Raw genomic sequence first — 17,702 nt, 5'->3', positions numbered from 1 at the left:
ATTTGATTGATAACACTGATTTTAAGCATTATTAAAGGCAAACCAAATGTAGACGTTTATAATGTGATAGTTTCAATTTTTGCTACGTTGACAATTATGCATGGAAATTTAAAATGTTACGGTTATCTAAACAAAAATATCTTCTACTCCAGGGCTTGATTATGCTGCCTGTATATTATTTGTGACTTAAATATTAGAAGGTGCAGCAAAAAAATAAAAAAAGACAATTTTTAATCTAGCTTTTTTAAAAATAAATAAATCAGGGTTGGCAGGTTTTTGACATGTGACAGTTTTTGACAGTTTAAACCATGGTTTAAACCGTCACGTCAAAAACCTCACTGTCAAAAATGTCGAAAATGTCAAAAACCTATATTCATATGTGAAATTTAATTAATACATAAAATTTATATATTTTTTAAAGGATAGTGTTTCTAAATATGTTCTAGAAAAAATAAATTTAAAATTTTGAAGAAACACTTATATTTTGAATAGTAACCAAAATCTTGTACTTTTGAAAACTCACATCTTTTGTAATATTATGTATTCATTTTCATGTGTTATTGAAAATCTGCAGTGATATTATTAAGAAATTTATTTATAACCAAATTTAGTGTATAGTATAGATTATACTAAAAATTAGACATTTTTAAAGATAAACATTAGCAGTTTTGTACATTAGACATCTTCTTTTAAAGAAAAATCTTTTTAATATTCTTTTAAATCTTCTTAATAATCTTTTTAACATAAGACAATACATATTTAAGTGCTTTCTGTTAAATACACAGAGTAGTTAGTGTCGATTTACAGTATATTCAGCCTATTCATTTACTATGCTGAAAATTTAGTTTATCCAAATACTTGTGAATTTCATTTTGCTGAATACGATAGTTTTGTTGAATATCTAAATATTCAGCTGTTGAATAATTACTTCTTGCTTTCAAGATATGCATTATTTGTATTCTTAATACAAGTGGAGAAAAAAAAATTAAGAGATAAAAATTGTTTTAAAATGATAAGTGTAATAATTATAAATAAATATAATAAACAATATGAATTATATTTATCATTATTCATAAATATAACTACTTTTAAATTCAAATTAACATACTGGATAATAAAGATATTCGGTATAACATTAAAAAAATTTTTTTTATACACTTGTATCTTATATCAAGTTTGTATTTATACAACATAACTTGTAAGTTCCTTATAAATATTAGTTATATGTTCCTTATATTTCAAAAATGCATAGTAATAAACTTTTAATTTTCTTAAGTATCAAAAAGAAAAAATTTTTTTTTTTAAATATAAATATTTAAACAATTTTTGTGCAAAATTTTTCTGCACATGCATTTGAATATAAATTTCTGAGATTTTAAATCTGTTATTTTACCTTAATTTTAATTAAAAAATATTTTAAAACCTGCTGATTACCTATAGTATAATTAAATTTCAATATAATGCATGGCAACTGTTGGTAGTTTTGAAGTTTATATATTTTCTTGGCAAACTTCAGTTTTTGACATTTTTGACGGGTTTTTGACGGTTTAAACCAGTATTATACCCTTGTCATGTCAAAAACCACTTTTTGACGTCAAAAACCCAACCCTGAAATAAATTAACCAAATATAACTAATAATAATAAAAGTAGATTTTAACTAATAAATAATTTTTGTTTCAAAGTGGTCATCTTTTGCAACAATGCAAATGTTTATTAGTTTATTGAAATTTTCAGTAATGGCCCGTAAAACCTTTACTGTATCTCATTCCCTCCAATGTGATTGCTTTATTTTAAACTTTTGTATACAGAGCAAACAAATAATTTCACACTGTCATTTTCCTTGCTTTAACAACTCTTAAGATAACAGCATGAACATTTGAATCAGGTGTTTGGTCACCAATGGATTTGGCATGGTGGACCGGTTCCTTGGCCACCCCGCTTTCCTGATATAAGCAGCATGGATTTTTTTCTTTGGGGTGCACTGAAAAGTGCTGTGTACTGTACGCAACACCTGTGGATTCCAAAATAGATCTGATTGCAAGAATTGTCTGTGCTGCTGCAGATATCCACCAAAATTCAGGTGTATCCAATCCATGGCCCGACGGTTTAACACATGCACCGCTATATATGGTGGAAAAATGAACTTCTTTTGTGACATTTTCACATATCTCCCACAGCATGTGTAATATCTTTGAATAAAAAATATTTCAGATGATCTCAGTCTTGTCTCTCTTTTTATTTTTTATTTGTACTTGTAGTATTAAATACTTGTGATGTCCCCTACCTCCCTTTGAAGGTCCCAATAACCCTGGTACAGCCTGTAGTACATGCAAGTTTAACTTTCCTGAATTTTGACTAAGTAGAATGTTAGAGTTTTTTAAATTTATTTTTTTATCTATTTATCTGTATTATTCTTTGAGAGCAACTTGGATAAACTTTTGTTTTTAATCAGCTTTTTTATTATTGAAAGGGCAATTGTACCAAAAAAAAATATGTTAATATTAGAAACTGGGATTTTCAGCCATAAAAAATAGAAACAAGTAGAAATAAAGAATAAAAGTAATTTTTTTCTTTTTTTTTCTTCCACTTTGTAATTTAAGTGTTATTATTTTTATATAGATATTTTATCTTCTATCTTTATTAATTTTATGGATGACTGTTAAATTTTTTTCTTTCCTTTATTATTTTTCTTTACGTAGTGAATCTCATAAATCTTTTTTTTTTTCTTTGGTGTTTTTATTAATGCTCATCATTTTCAGTAAATCTTTAAATATGGAAAACCAAAAATTTCAGCATTAAATAACTAAAACATATAAACTAATTCAAGATTTAAATATAATTTTTTTCTTATTGTTTCTTATAGTGTTTTTTTCCTATTCTGAAATTTCTATTTTTTTTTTTTTTTTTAAAATCTGGAAATTAAAGTAATACAGGAAACAGATTTTTAAAGCTCAAGTATCTAGATTCTGTTGATTTTATGCTATACAGAGCTTTTATTATAGCATAAAAGAAATTCTTATTAGTTGTTTTAATAAATATTTTTAAAAAGTGTTTTTTGGGAATTTTAACCTTTTTACTTTTAGTTGCTTTTCTTAAATTAGAAATAACTTTTTTTTAGGCACTCAGTAAAGTCTTTCATAGAGGTCTTGGCATGGATAATCAAACAAAGCATGAAGTCACTGTAAAAGTATATGTGTTAAAAAAGATTCTTATTATGAATCAAAGGTAACTTTTTAATTATTTAGACTATTAAAATACTATTGAAATGTGAAGTACTAATTAGAATTGAACTGATTCTAATACCTGCATTCTTATTAACTTTTTAAATATTAATTTTAAAGAAACTTCGTAATGTTCTATATGATTTTTGCTGCTAATGTTATGTGGGCTTGAATTTTTAGCATGAATATTTTGAAAGAGTTTCTTTTGATTTCAATTGATTTTTCTGTTTAATAGTTTTTTTTCTACATATTGATGCAGTAAGCTCCACTTAAAAAAATACCATTTGTTTCTTCCAAGAGTAGATCATAAGAAGAGATACAAATTATTGACCTTCAAAACATTTGCCATCTTCAGGTAAACTTGAGTTTTATGATTCTCAAGCGGCACCTGAGTGTTCTTTTCTATTTTTACTTAGTTCACACCTCTCTCTTTAGTCAGACTTGGTTTGTGACATTTATTTATTTTATTTTTTTAATCATGAGTATAAAATTTTTATTACAATATAGCCTGCGTAAGATTTTTGTGACAATACACTCAACATTCATTTAAATTTTTGAGTTTTATAACAAATTTTGATTTAAAAACTACAAACAAGTGAATGCTTTCAGCTGAAATTTTTTTTAATGAAGACTTATCTGACTTGTATATTTGGTTCTAAAAGTTAATAAGCAATTATTGTTCGAACAATTAGTTTTAATATTACATGTGCTATTTCAATCTACTAATGTAATTTAAAGAGTACTTCTCAAAAATGAGCTGTGAAAGACTATTTGTATACACTTGTGTGGTTAAACTTTTCAAGTTGTATATTATTTTAAGTCTTCCATCATTTCTATCATCCTTTTAAATTCTTTCTGCATTTCTGTTTATTTAAAAAAAAAAAACTTGTTTAAAATATTTTAAATTCATATGATAATTCTTTAATAGGAAAGATTTCTATAAGAAAAGAGAGTTTTAAAAAATAAAACTTGATCTGCAAAATGTTCTGGTGTTATTTGATATGTAAAGTTGTGTTAAGCATAATTAGCAGTAAATTCATAAATTTGTTTTATTTTAAAGAGAATGAAAAAAAAGATATATGTTTCAAAATGAATTTAATTTTATAATTCTTTGAATGTTGAGATTGTTAAACTAGTAAAAATATTAAACTCGAATAAATAAAAAAAGTCATTTGGGTTTGAAATGTTAAAAATGCATTTCCAAACTTTGTTTAAAAAAATGCAGTTATTATTTAGTTATTTGATCAAACAATTATCGAAAATGTATATTGCTGTACATTATTCTAAACAGAGTAAAGAAATTTCTTACTCCCATCATGTAAGGTAAGAGAAAGACAACTTCTAAAAATTTTAGGTATTGCTAGAAAAATAATTATATAAGAGTAATTTGCTTTTCAGAAATAACAGATGCCTATAAACTATATATGATACAATACCACTCAGCATTGAGTTTTAAAAATATTTTACTCGAATAAAATTAACTACTGGACAAAAACAAACAATAAGCATACTCATTTTCTTGACTATTTACTAAATTCTAAAGCAATTTTTAACTTATTTGTTATGTAAAAATTATCTTCTAATGCTTTTATATTTGAATTTCATAAAGTACCTGTAGATAAGTAGTACTATTACTATCTATAATTCCAAAGTGCAGTTATGCTAAATAATGCTGGGACTTTATTTTCTTTTAATTAATTGTTGAACTCATTTAAAAAATATAACAGAACTAAATAGCACAAACATTTATGAAATATATGTCCTTATTCAGATAATATGCTTTAAAACATAGTTTTAACTGGGAGGAACTTGATCAACATAAGTAATTTTATCTTCATTTTGTTTTTGCAAATAATTCTATTTTCTTTAAATTTCGTATTTGTCTTTTTTATCATTTAAATAGCATATAATTATTTTTCACATTTATTTTACTTTTTTTTAGATTGTGAATAAAGCTAAGAGGAAATGGGAAATAAATCTTCATCGTCTGGACAACCTTATGAAGTGGAAAATGAAGTATGGAAATTTTCTTTCTTGTTTATGTGTGATTTTGGTATATTAACTACTTTTTTGAGTGCATAAATCATTTTTTTAAAATCTTTTTTCTTCTTAAATCGGATTAAACTTATAATTATCAAATATTGCAATTCATACTCATTCTATTTAAGAGTAAAACATCAAGATTTGTATTCAACAGATTTCTGAAGCATCATTTGAAGGCTCTTCAGATTCTGATTAGAAATGTGTGCAAATAAATAGATTTAAATTAAAACTTTCATTTTTAATTTGAAAACAAAGAGTAAAGTTGAAAGATAAGTTATTTAAAATACAATTTATTTATTTTAATTATTTAACTTTTCTTTCATTTTTTTAAACATTATTAAATTGATTAAAATTTTTGCTTCGAGTTATTTAAAAAATTTGCTTTTTTTTCTTGCTACTCTTTATCCCCTCACCGTGATTTTTGGTTGTCAAAATCAAGATGTGGGCTTGGTCAGTTTTATATGGTACATATTATTAAAAATATTTTTAAAATTATATTTTCCACATTGATTTAGATTTAAATCCCCTTCTATGAAAAAAAATCCTGGATCATTTTTATGAGCGTAATCTTTTATGAACAATATATATACAACATGTGTTAAATATTTATGCTTATTATAACTTAAGGTGGCTCAGTAATCACCGATGTAACATTGAAAGTAATCATGTCAACACCAAAGAGAGTAGTCCATCAAACCAACTCATAAAAACTATTTTTGTTTCGGTATCCTAGATTATTTTTATTTGACTATGATTTGAAGTAGATTTTAAAGTAACTGGTAAAGCGAATATACTTTTGTGTGAATAACTTTTTTCTTAACCTTCATTATGTTATATTATCTATATATTATGTGGGTTGACTCTTTCAGGCTCTTACTCGACTTAACTCTGCTGGCACTTTTTACTTGTTTCTCTAATTTTGTCTGTAAATTAGTCTTGTGATGAAAATAAAATCTTATTTATATATGAAGTTTTTAAAATTCTTTTTGTGAAGACTTTTTGCAACATTTACCTTCTTTAGCTTTCTGAAATTGTCAAAATTATTTTAGGAGCTTGCTGAAAGAAGTGGCCATGAAGAAAATGTACATCCACCTGATGGGGGTAACATAATATCTTCTGTGCAACACTCAAATATTGCATCTGAAAATCAGGGAGAGCTTGAATCTCGGGGAACAGTATGTGTAAATAATTTTTATGTGGCTTAGCTTGTGTATATCCATTATTAACTAAAGTCAAAAGTTATTACCAACATTTTTGTAGTTTAGATATAAACAGATTCATTTACATAAATTATATTAACTATCATGAAAATAACTAGCATGATATTAATTATTACATATTTCAAACTGAAAAATTTAATTTTAATTATTTTCGTACTTAACGTAATAAAAACTCTTGTTGAATACACAATTGTCTTCTTACAACAGTTTCCCTGCAATGAATTTATCCCTTTATACATTCTGAATAATATTCAAAATATTCTCTATGCAATGAAATAGTTGTCACCCAATTACAAATTCAGTTTTATTTTTCTTAAATGTTCATCATTTTTGACAAAAGGTGGAATTTCTGGGCAACCAATTCGTTCTCACACCTGCATGTTTTAGAACAACTTGTTTATTCATTAATATGATAAAAACTAATGATTTGAATAAATATTTAATTTGCATAAATTCATTTTTTATTATGTTGTAGTTAGGGCTCTACAAATTGTGCAAAGATGTGGATTACCTCATAATTTACAATTGTCTATGGTAAGAACTCCCCCCGCCACAAAGTCTGAAATTGTCTGCTGCTATAAAAACAAGACTGGCGCATTTCAGGGAGAGTAGCTTCTCTTAACTCTAGGGCTAACACAATAGACCAGAGAAAAAGCTTACCTTTCTCTCACTGACCCGAGCCAAAACCTGTCCTTAACAGTGACCCCACACCCCTACTTGATATAGTTATAACGTAATTACCGCCACTGGTCCAGACAAATGGCTAGGGGAGTTCTTACTTTAGACAAGCTATACTTAATAGCTGAACATTCGCTTAAATTTATTTTTTTAGAAAATTGCCTTCATTTACCACAGGGTTGGCTGGTTAAAAAGATTTTTTTTTTTTAAAATAAAGTTCTTTTAAATAAAATATTTTGAAAAACTTATTTTTTAAAACTTATTAACTCTTATAATCTTAACTTCTTGAATCATAGGAAAATGTTGGCTATGAGGAATTTGCTGTTCTTTCTAACCTTAAAAGAATAATGGAAACTAAGAAGTTAAGACGTCAAAAATCTTTGAAAAGTTATTTTTAGTGTTAATTGTATGTTTAAAAAATGCTATGTAAATAGATATATGTGGTATAATTAATTTACAGAAATGCCTATATTTTTATATTAAAAACAATTAAAGCACTTTTAATAGATTTTCTCAATTAACTTAAATTTTTTTAAAGTACCTGTATAACTCGAAACCTCTTTATCTCAAATTTTTCCCCTTTCCCGTGAGATTCGAAATAAACAGGCTCAACTCTATACGCAGTAGGTTCTTCTAATGATTTTAATGATTTCAAAATACACTGCTTTAATAATAGAGTATAATTACAAACATTGAATAGTATTCCAAGTTCATTTGAGGTATCAATCTGGTTTTGACACATTTTTTTTTTAAAAGTAAGGCTTAAAAAAAATTATGTTTGGCAAGCAGGTGTTTAAAAATTATAAGTTCAAAGTAAATATTAAAAATTTAATGAACATTTTTCAAAATAAGGACAGATTTGAGTTTAAAAACTACAATATTTTCATGCCACAACATTTCTGCAACAAATTGTAATGCATAAATTATAATTATGTGTAGCATATTAATTAAAAAAAGTCAATTTAAGCAAAATTAAGCCTTTTGGATATTTAGATTTAAATATGCTATTATGTTTTAGGAAAAATTCATTTAAACGTATGCCTCCCATTTCTTTACTAACTAGTTTTAACATTTTCATGTTTATATTTTGTAGAGTGTAGAAATGGCTAGTAATTCTGATTCAAAAACATTTACTGTGCCTGAAGGGAGTGAATTATCTGGTGAAAGTGAACCCGTGCCAAACCAACAAGATATAGATGAAGCTAGTGATAATGACATTAAAAGAGCTTTACTTAAACGCAAGTATGTGTTTGAGCTTTCTCATTTTAACTAGAATTTATTTATAAATTATTATACTTATTTAAATAAAAGGTAAGTTATTTAAATAAAAGATAAGTTGCTCCAAAGCTCAAAACAGATAAATTAAAAAATTTAGGTACAAAAGAAATTTGTGAAATTTTTTATTTTTAACATCTGTTATGAAGTTATAATTTCTTTCAAATTATCATAAGGTTACAATTTAAAAGCATTAAAAAAATAAACAATGCATCCTATTACATTGATTCATTTGAAAAAATTCGATATTAATCTTTTATAAAAAGTTTTAAAAGAATAGAATTTCTGACTTAATTAACTATTTTAGATATTTTTCTGTTTAATTTAACTACTGCTCATACAACCATATAAATAAATCTTTAATTACATATTATAAACTAAATTTAATTAAAGTACTTCAGTTCTGATGTAAACTTCTGATTTGATAATCCAGTTGTATTTAAAAATCATTTGATGGAAATCAAGCTAACTTCCATCTTACATGCAATATCTCTATTTTTTTTTTTTTTTTTTTGAATTGTACATTGCTTCCTGTCAAAGATAAATACTTAGTAAAATATTTTACTGGCTGGTTATTACTTCTGGCATGAATCTAGACATCATTCTTCAAAAGACATAGAAAAAAAAACTTGTTACAATTTGTAGTTTTCTTTAAAAAAAAAATTTCTTAATTTTCTTACTTATTAAAATTTTCTTTGAGATGTAATGTTTTCAAAATTCTGATATTTTTCTCACATACATTTCTGTATATGAAGTCACTCAATAATTAATAGAGAATTTTAATGTATTTAACAGTTAATAAAGGGGTAAAGCATTTTTATTGTTTTGTTATCAAGCACCAGATATTTCATTAACTGCTTATACTTTTTAATATTAGTGCAATTTCTTAAAAACGTTTGTAAAACTCTGTTGTTACTTATTATTACTGGCCTTTTGTTTCTATAATTTTCAGTTTTTATGCTTGCATAAGTTATGGAAATCATATTAAATTTAGATTGAAAGTAATTTGCTATTTTCGGAAATCTTTAAATTTATTATTTAATCCTACCACTATGTACTGCATTTAACTAAAAAAATTTACTTTGTTCTAGGTATGTTCTTCAAGAAATGGTAGATACTGAAAAAGATTATGTAAGAGATCTCAGAGATTTAGTGGAGGTAGGAATGTTGTTTATTTACCTGTTATTTCATACTTTCTGTACAAAGTGTGAACTAACTTATTGTGACCTATTTTAAAAAGGAATATGTAAAATTCTCGTATGCAAGTAATAAGAAATACATATCTTGATGATACATGATCGAGATAAAAAATTGCCTGGTATAGATAAATATGGTCTGTATTTCTATTCAAATTTTCCTGATGTACCTGAAAAAGTAAAAAAGAAATTCTGAAATTTAGTGGGAATCCTGTACTTACAATAACTTTGTAATTTTAAACCCGATCCAGAAAATAAGTGAACTCATAGATCTAGTATTAGGGCCTAACTAGCCTTCCTCGAATTCTTTTTGATGGAACTAGCTTGCATTTGCGTTACCTGGAGAGGAAAACCTCCCTTGTTTAGCTTGACAGCAAAGAGATTCTAATCTATGATCCGTTTACCACTGAAGATATTTTACATCGGCGCAAGCCGAGAGCAACCTCCGCTGCTTCAATTCGAACCTAGATATATTCTTTTGATTGTTTTTGAAAAAGTAACTTGAGCAAGTTTGACTTTTTTTACCATTTTAGTTTTTGAAAGAAATATTTTTGTAAGTAAAAGTAATAGCCCAGTCGAATTAATCTTTTGGTTCAAACTAATTCCCAGAAAGCTGGAAATTATTTTATTTCACTTTGATGTTTTGCCACATTTTTAGTTTTTGCCTCATAACATATAAAAAATATGCATCATGTGGAAAATTTAATATTTTATAAAATTAAAGGTCAATAAATTCCACATCGAATGTTATACCTAATCGCTAAATTAAATAATAAAATTGATTTAGCGATTTGGTCAGAATCAGTATTCAAAAATGGGCAAAATGTTTTGCTTTGGTCGGAAAAAAAGCATCATGCTTATTTTAAACACTTGTAACCTTAAAATGCCTTTCAAAATGAAAAACAGAAATTTAAAAAATTAAAAAGCATTTAGATCTGCTTTCTAGGTACATATTGTTTTAAAGTTTTGTTTAAATCTTCGTACAGATATACACAAATAACAAAAAAAAACACCTCTCATTTTCGTGGTTGCGGCCTTTCTTTAACTAAACTGTCCTTTCCCTATTAGGCTTCTCGGTTACACACTCTGTCTTACTACTTTGAGGATTATCCACTTCAGTACAATAAACTTCTATTCTGCTTTATTCTTTCATTCAAGTTTCAGCCATTGCTAAAATTAAGTGTTACATAATGTTTGGATTAAGGTATGACAGAGCCTGAGGTTGATGTACAACTTGGAGCCCAACCTATACTAAATTATCCTAAATTTACCTGTATTTAGAAATATTGAATTTTTTTTATAAAATTCAGTTCCAGTTAACTTGTTTCACTTTTTTTTTAAAAAAAAGCTGAAAATCGAAAGAAAAAAAGTTTGAAAGTTTTAATTTTTTTACAAAAACATTAACATTCCATTAAGTTTCCAGTCAACAAAATATTTCCTGAATGAAATTATAAATGCTAAGTAATTGTAAGAATAACATAAAAAATTTAAGCAGAAAGCATACAAATTTTCTGTTCTTACTAAATTTGTTACATACTTGCCAATCAAGACCCATAGGAAATTGTAACTTTTTTGTAGATAGTTACAGAAAATTAGTTAGAAAAACCAACAATTCCAGACTCATCAATGTAAAAATAAAATACTGAACAGGGTGGTCCAACACTTATCTACTCACGATTTCCAGAACACCTCAGCTAATCCTATACTGAAATTATTTATTGATCTTTAATCTTGTTATAAATTAAATTTTACCTATGATGCATGTTTCAGATGTTATACTGAAAAAACTAAAGAAGTGATGAAAATTTAGCAGTCATTTTTGACTCTTTAAAAGTTAAGCTCACTTTGAAAACTGTTGCAAACTTGTATTATTCTTGATTGATACACCTAAAGTAAAACAAAATAATTTCCAACTTTCTGGGAATGAGTTTGAAGCACAGCATTTTTTCGATCTAATTTGACTTAGCTATTACTATTTTTGCTAATTAATATTTTAATGTTTTTGTATAAAATTTCCTACTTTGTTTTCTGTTTTAGGGATACATGAAGCTGATGCGTGATGAAACTATTCCAGTTCCTGAAAATCTCAAAAATGGGAAAGATAAAATTATATTTGGAAACATAGAAGCAATTTATGAGTGGCATAGAGAGTAAGTAACTTTTTATATTTGTTTGGGATGTTTGTTTAAAGATTTCTTTGTCTCGTTACATTAGTATCACTACAATTAAATTTAAAGATTATGAAACTATATACATTTTATTTACAATATACTAAGATGATATTTTAGACTAGGACATATAATACCAAGCCTACTTTGAACGGTGTAGCATTATATATCATAAGTTGCTCATGTAATTAACTTCTACATTTAATGCCTATGTAAGCTTAAAAATAGCTTTTCAAAATAAGTACCATCTCATCCTTTAATAAAATATTCAGCAAGAGAATGAGAGTAAGTGCAACCAATAATATTAAAAAGATAATTAGGGAACTGTGTGTAGTACATGAAGTTAATAAATATGAATAATATAGATTTATTTGTATTTTTATGTTTAATTGTTCTTCTAATAATAAATTTACCTAAAATTATTTAATTTAATTTTTGTTTTTATTTCTGATTTATTAGCATTCCTATCAGTTTTATATATATATCAGTGTTTTCACTACAGCGCGAGAATCTCATATTTTTTTCTTTACTCGCAATAAAAAAAGTTTAACGCAAGAAATTCGCATACTCTATTAATAAATTTCAAAATGCGAGAATTTTGGAAAAAAAATTCATCTTTTGTCATTTTGAATAAAATCCGTTTCACTTTTCTTCCTTGATCTTTCATTATTTTGAACATCGGTCCTTGTTATCTAGCTTCCCTATTTACCAGTATTGTTCAGAACCGGTGCGAACAGCAGAACACCACCCCCCGGAACCCCTTTCAGAACACATTTCTCTGCAACCACGTGTTCACCGTGTTTCTTCATGTAAGACGTTAAAATTTTTTTGTGCATGAATGTAAGATGGACAAATACCTTGCTAAGGCGATATCTTCTACTCCGTAATGGACAAATGAAAATGAAGCAAATGTCGGTGGAAATGGTCAAAACGAAACAAATACGGATATTTTTCAGCCAAATAAATATAATAGCTGATGAAAAAGTAGATACAGAACATTTTCCATATGATGATGCAGCAAAAATATTCAATTAGAAGATGTTAAAAATGTATTATAATTAAAGAAATAATTTTTTTCCAAGTCTTCGTGTTTTTTTAATTTTTAGCAATCTCACTTAACTTTTTGAAATCCCACCCTGTTTTTTAGAAAGGGTGAGAAATTCTCTCCCATTTTTTTTCTGTAATGAAAACACTGTGTATATATATTTTTTAAAATGATTTTTCTGACTTCACAATTTTTTAATCCTGCTATTAGGGCTTATGTATTCTCTTCACTAGATAACTTTTCTTCACTAATTAGTTGATAAATTTTCTTTTCATGTGAGACTAAATAAATAACTTTTTTTTAAAATTTATTCAGTTTTTTTGAACTTGTGTATATTAAATAGAATTGTTTCTTATTATTTTTTATAAAAAAAATAATTTCCTTATTCTTCAGTTTATTTTGCACTGAAATTGATAAATGCCTCGAAGAGCCTGAGAGACTAGGTCCTTTGTTTCAACGCTGTGAAAGAAAGTTGCAAATGTATGTTGTATACTGCCAGAACAAACCAAAGTCTGAATACATAGTGTCTGAATATGTTGACACATTTTTTGAGGTAACTTTAACTTTTTTATATCAATACTTATTTTTTATTTTGAAAGTTCTAATAGTACAAATATAATATAGAAAACCCTATATCTTTCTATATAATATTTTTTAAATAAAACATTTCCCTTATTTAAATATTAAATAAGTTCTTGGGTGGGCTCTTCCATAGAGGATGTACCATCTTTCCCTTTCCCCAAGGCTGATGAGATATCTCCCCCAAAGAAAATTAAAAAAGTCTCCTTATTTTGGCAAAGAACAAAAGTACTTGTAACTTTTTTTATTCAAGTAACATATACTTAATTTTTTCTGAATACTCACTCAATTACTTTACATTAAGTAAAGGCACATGTTTTGACCCTCAAAGCCTTGATAATTTTTTTTTTTTTTTGGAGAAAAGAAAATGTGTTTCCAGTAGTTATACATAAAGAACATACCCTTAAAATTTCAACAAAATAAAAAATGTCAAGTATCAAACCTTGCCTAATTTGCCAGTCTTTTTTTTTTAAAAAGAAAATGTAGCATGAGTAAGTAGTAAAGATAAAACCAATTTATAGTTTTTAACATAAAATGTTTGAAGATTCTGAAGTTATATATTGGTTTTAAAATTATCTTAAGAATATAATTCAAGAATAATTTTTTGTAGATTTTTTAATTTGCTGAAATATTTTTTGCTGATCTTTTATTTTCATTAAATTTTTCTAATAGTTCTTATTGCAAAATTTATAACATCTTAAAAATGGAAAAAAAAATTGTACAAAATATTGCTAGTCCTTTAAGGCAGCAAAATTATATATATTGATAGAGAGCTCATATCAGTATAGAGTTCAGTTTGTTAGAGAGCTCATATCAGTATATTTCTTCATATTTTATAATTTATACTGAATCATTTTATCTGACTAGTTGTTTAATTTATTTGGTTAGTTTTGAAGATGAATTTAATATAATACCAATACCTAATTTGCTGAATAAACACTGTTTATTGATTAAATTTCACTAGCTCTTAGTAATGGTGTTATTAAGGCATTGCATTTTGAAATAAAAGAACGAGTAATCTTTGTTGATAGCATTTACTGACTATCAAATGTCACATATTTTCAAATATTAAAAGTTTATTTGGTAGTTCTTGATGTAAAACTGTTGTGCATTTTAATTGATGGCTAAGACTTGTTTTGCTGTTACCACATATACATTTATAAGTTGTATTTTGTCAATTATTAAAATAGTGCAATTTTGATCTTCTTATCCTAATTTTTACCTTCCTGTAGGTTATATTGACTTATAAATATCTTGAAAATGATGAGCTTATTACTCATCAGATGTCAAAAGGAAACATTTTGTCTTTATATGCCACTTCGTCTACTAATTAAAAAATAATTCTTTATTATCAGGAGGCTCGGCAGTTTTTGCAACACAGGCTTCAAATACAAGACTTATTAATTAAACCAGTGCAGAGGATAATGAAATATCAACTTCTCTTAAGAGTGAGTTTTGTATTTATTTCTTGTAATTTTTCATTTATTGTTCATTGGTTTTATTTACAATGTGTTGTTTAGGAATTTGTGAAAGCTACCGAAAGAGCTAAGCTTGAAAATGAAGCTGTCAGTTTGAGGAAGGCTGTGCAGATAATGCATGTTGTTCCAAAATCAGCAAATGACATGATGAATGTTGGTCGTCTACAAAACTTTCCTGTAAGTCCTTTACTTACTATTTTGGTTAACTAAGTATCAGCTGATTCTGAAATATAGAAACATGTTTTAAAGTGTCTAGGATCAGATGATTCTTGCTAAGCACATAGAATTGCTTTCCCTTTTTCTGAAATTCCAATCGATGTTGATTCTAGAATTTTTAAAGCTATTTTTTATATTATTATTGTTATAACGGTTATAAAAAGACAAAATTTTGCCATTTTAAAATGTAGCATTAGCTAAACCAAGTTTCTGAGGAATTTAACACTTTAGTTAAAGGATTCTATAATACTCATTTCTTAATTAAAACTTTCTTTCTAAAGAACGGAGAGGTTGTGAACAACTGATTTCTTGTGTTTGGCTTACTCGATTATTGCTAGTGTGTGAGTTACACACTGTCTAGTCAAAAGTATCCAGATTTCCAGTGGTAGAAAATTCCACTAGGTTTTGATAGGTGGCTATAAGAATTGACTTTCAGTCGTCCATCATGACTGAAGTCTGTGATGGCAGTGAGGATAGTTAATTTGGCTAGCTATGCAATCTGCATTCTAATTCATTCCAAAAGAGTTCTGTGAGATTTAGATCGAGGCTATGAGAAGGCCAATCAGTTTTCAAGCATTCTGTTCACAAACCATGGTTTTGCAACTCTTGATGTGTAAATGGATCAGTTATACTCAAGAAACAGAAATATACCTTCCCCGAAATTTTACAACAGAGTTGTGAGAGCAGCATTGTCTAGAATGTTTACATATATATTAGAGTTCATGTTTCCAATCAAAGGATCTAAGGCACCCAGGCCAAACTATGAAAAACACCCCCACACCATGATGCTTTGGATGAGTGTGGATACTTTTAGCCAGATAGTGTACTACCCTACTGCTTTTCCTGTATAGAAGGAAGAGTCTTTTTGTACTTCAAGATAGGTAGTCTTACTAAAAGTGATGACTCTTACTCATCTAACTTTCATGTTCATGCCTAAATATGTTTTGAAAAATGGGACAAAAGTTAGTTAAATCTCTGTTGTATTATTTAGACTAAATGATGTTTCATATAAAATGCTGTAAAAAATTTTATAAGTACATTTTTAGTCCTAAATAAGAATCTTTTAGATTATTGTTTACACAGTACTATTTGTAATGAATTACTGACTACCCATCAGCTGGTTGAATTTGCATCTTAGAATGTGGTGTTGGAATATTACCGAGATCTATTTGTCTGTGGTGCTTCATGTTTTTGTAACTATCATGCACTGGTTTGTTGTCTCTCTCATTGCAGATCACATGCTGTTTATTTAGTCATGCCTTGTTCTATAGGCGAAATTAAAGCATCTAACTGGCAACACTGGAAAAAAACTCATTTTGTTTCCTATTTTTGTGAAAGTTGCATGTTGCTAAGTATTTATAGATTTGCAGATTTACTTCTAATACAGAGTTTTAAAACAAATCAATAAATGTAATTTTTTTTTCTTTTTAATATTCAATGTCTCTGGAACAGTATTTGGAACTTCACTAATCAATTATTACCACCAATAATTTATCTTAGCAATGTTAACCACATTGCCACTATCATCCAGTTGATCAAGAGATAATGGAGAAGTGACCACTATGACCCCTAAGTATCACATCAGGCTGTTGCAGGATTGCTGTCTTTACTTTGTTGACTTTCATTTCTTTGCATCTAGATATAAAGTAAAGGATCTAAAATCTGCAAAATACTTATATCCTCAAAGTGTTTGCTTCTCAATTTCTGGATTTCTGAGTTAACTGCATTAGTATTCTTTTTGTTTTTTGTTGTTTTTTTTATGCAAATTATTATGAGTTGAGGAAAGTATTTATCCCTCCATATAATTTGTTTTGAGTGAAAAATTTCGTTCTCTTTGTACCAGATATTCTATGCTTTGTCACTAAATTATAATTTTTTTCAATGACAATTTTTACTTTAACACGATTAAGCCTGTATATATATTTATAGTTGTTCAATTATTTGGATTACTAGCTATTACTGATTACAAGACAAACAAGAATAAATTAAACAAAATAAACAACAAAAAGAAAATAGCAATTTATAAACGTAGGCTAAAACTGAAATTAATAATTTTTATCTGTATTCATTTTTTTAAAGGTTGGTAATTTGGGTTTAAGGTGAAGAAAAGAAACTACCAATGGACAATTTCTAAATAGCCAAAACTGTATTAAATATATATATATTTTTGGCAAATATTTTTGTTTTCTACTTGACTCAAATTTCTAACAATTTTGAGTTATTTTCCCACAGGGTAAAATTACTGGACAAGGTCGTCTCTTACATCAAGGTTTGCTGCAAGTTTCAGATCCAGCTACAGGAAAAATGAAAGAACGTCAAGTGTTTTTGTTTGAGCAAGTCATTATATTTAGTGAAGTTGTTGGTGCAAGGAATCAATTTTCATCACCATCATATTATTACAAAAACCATATTGCAGTAAATATACTTTTATATACTCTCATAATGTGTTATTTAACTTCTCGAGTACAAATGGAAAATGTGAGCCCTTGTTTAGATGGTTTTTTACTGTAGTATCTTTGAATCAGCCTTATTTATAAATATTCAAGTCAAAGTTTATTCATTTTGCCTAACTAATTAAACTA

At 27.0% G+C, this 17,702-nt stretch overlaps 1 protein-coding gene across 8 annotated transcripts in view; it reads left to right on the top strand.

The window, feature by feature from the left end:
- LOC107442362 (rho guanine nucleotide exchange factor 25) overlaps positions 1-17,702 on the top strand; it is a 33,052-nt gene that overhangs the window by 4,151 nt on the left and 11,199 nt on the right. For 4 of the 8 annotated variants that reach the window (XM_016055916.4, XM_071187916.2, XM_071187917.2 and 1 more), the window contains exons 2-11: positions 3,120-3,226; positions 5,165-5,238; positions 6,315-6,440; positions 8,257-8,405; positions 9,530-9,596; positions 11,672-11,784; positions 13,241-13,400; positions 14,782-14,874; positions 14,947-15,081; positions 17,353-17,535. In XM_016055916.4, the coding sequence (XP_015911402.2) occupies positions 5,188-5,238; positions 6,315-6,440; positions 8,257-8,405; positions 9,530-9,596; positions 11,672-11,784; positions 13,241-13,400; positions 14,782-14,874; positions 14,947-15,081; positions 17,353-17,535 (1,077 nt within the window). In that variant the 5' untranslated portion in view covers positions 3,120-3,226; positions 5,165-5,187. Of the gene's footprint in view, positions 1-3,119; positions 3,227-5,164; positions 5,239-6,314; positions 6,447-8,256; positions 8,406-9,529; positions 9,597-11,671; positions 11,785-13,240; positions 13,401-14,781; positions 14,875-14,946; positions 15,082-17,352; positions 17,536-17,702 lie in introns of all 8 variants that reach the window. The other 4 variants (XM_087155480.1, XM_087155481.1, XM_087155482.1 and 1 more) reach the window with 1 other exon arrangement.

This window comes from Parasteatoda tepidariorum, chromosome 11 (genome assembly GCF_982258835.1).
Source record: "Parasteatoda tepidariorum strain Cologne lab strain chromosome 11, Ptep-v5.0, whole genome shotgun sequence".
Lineage (NCBI taxonomy): Eukaryota > Metazoa > Arthropoda > Arachnida > Araneae > Theridiidae > Parasteatoda > Parasteatoda tepidariorum.
Note: the sequence above shows the minus strand (reverse complement) of the source record. Positions and strands in the feature narration are given on the sequence as shown.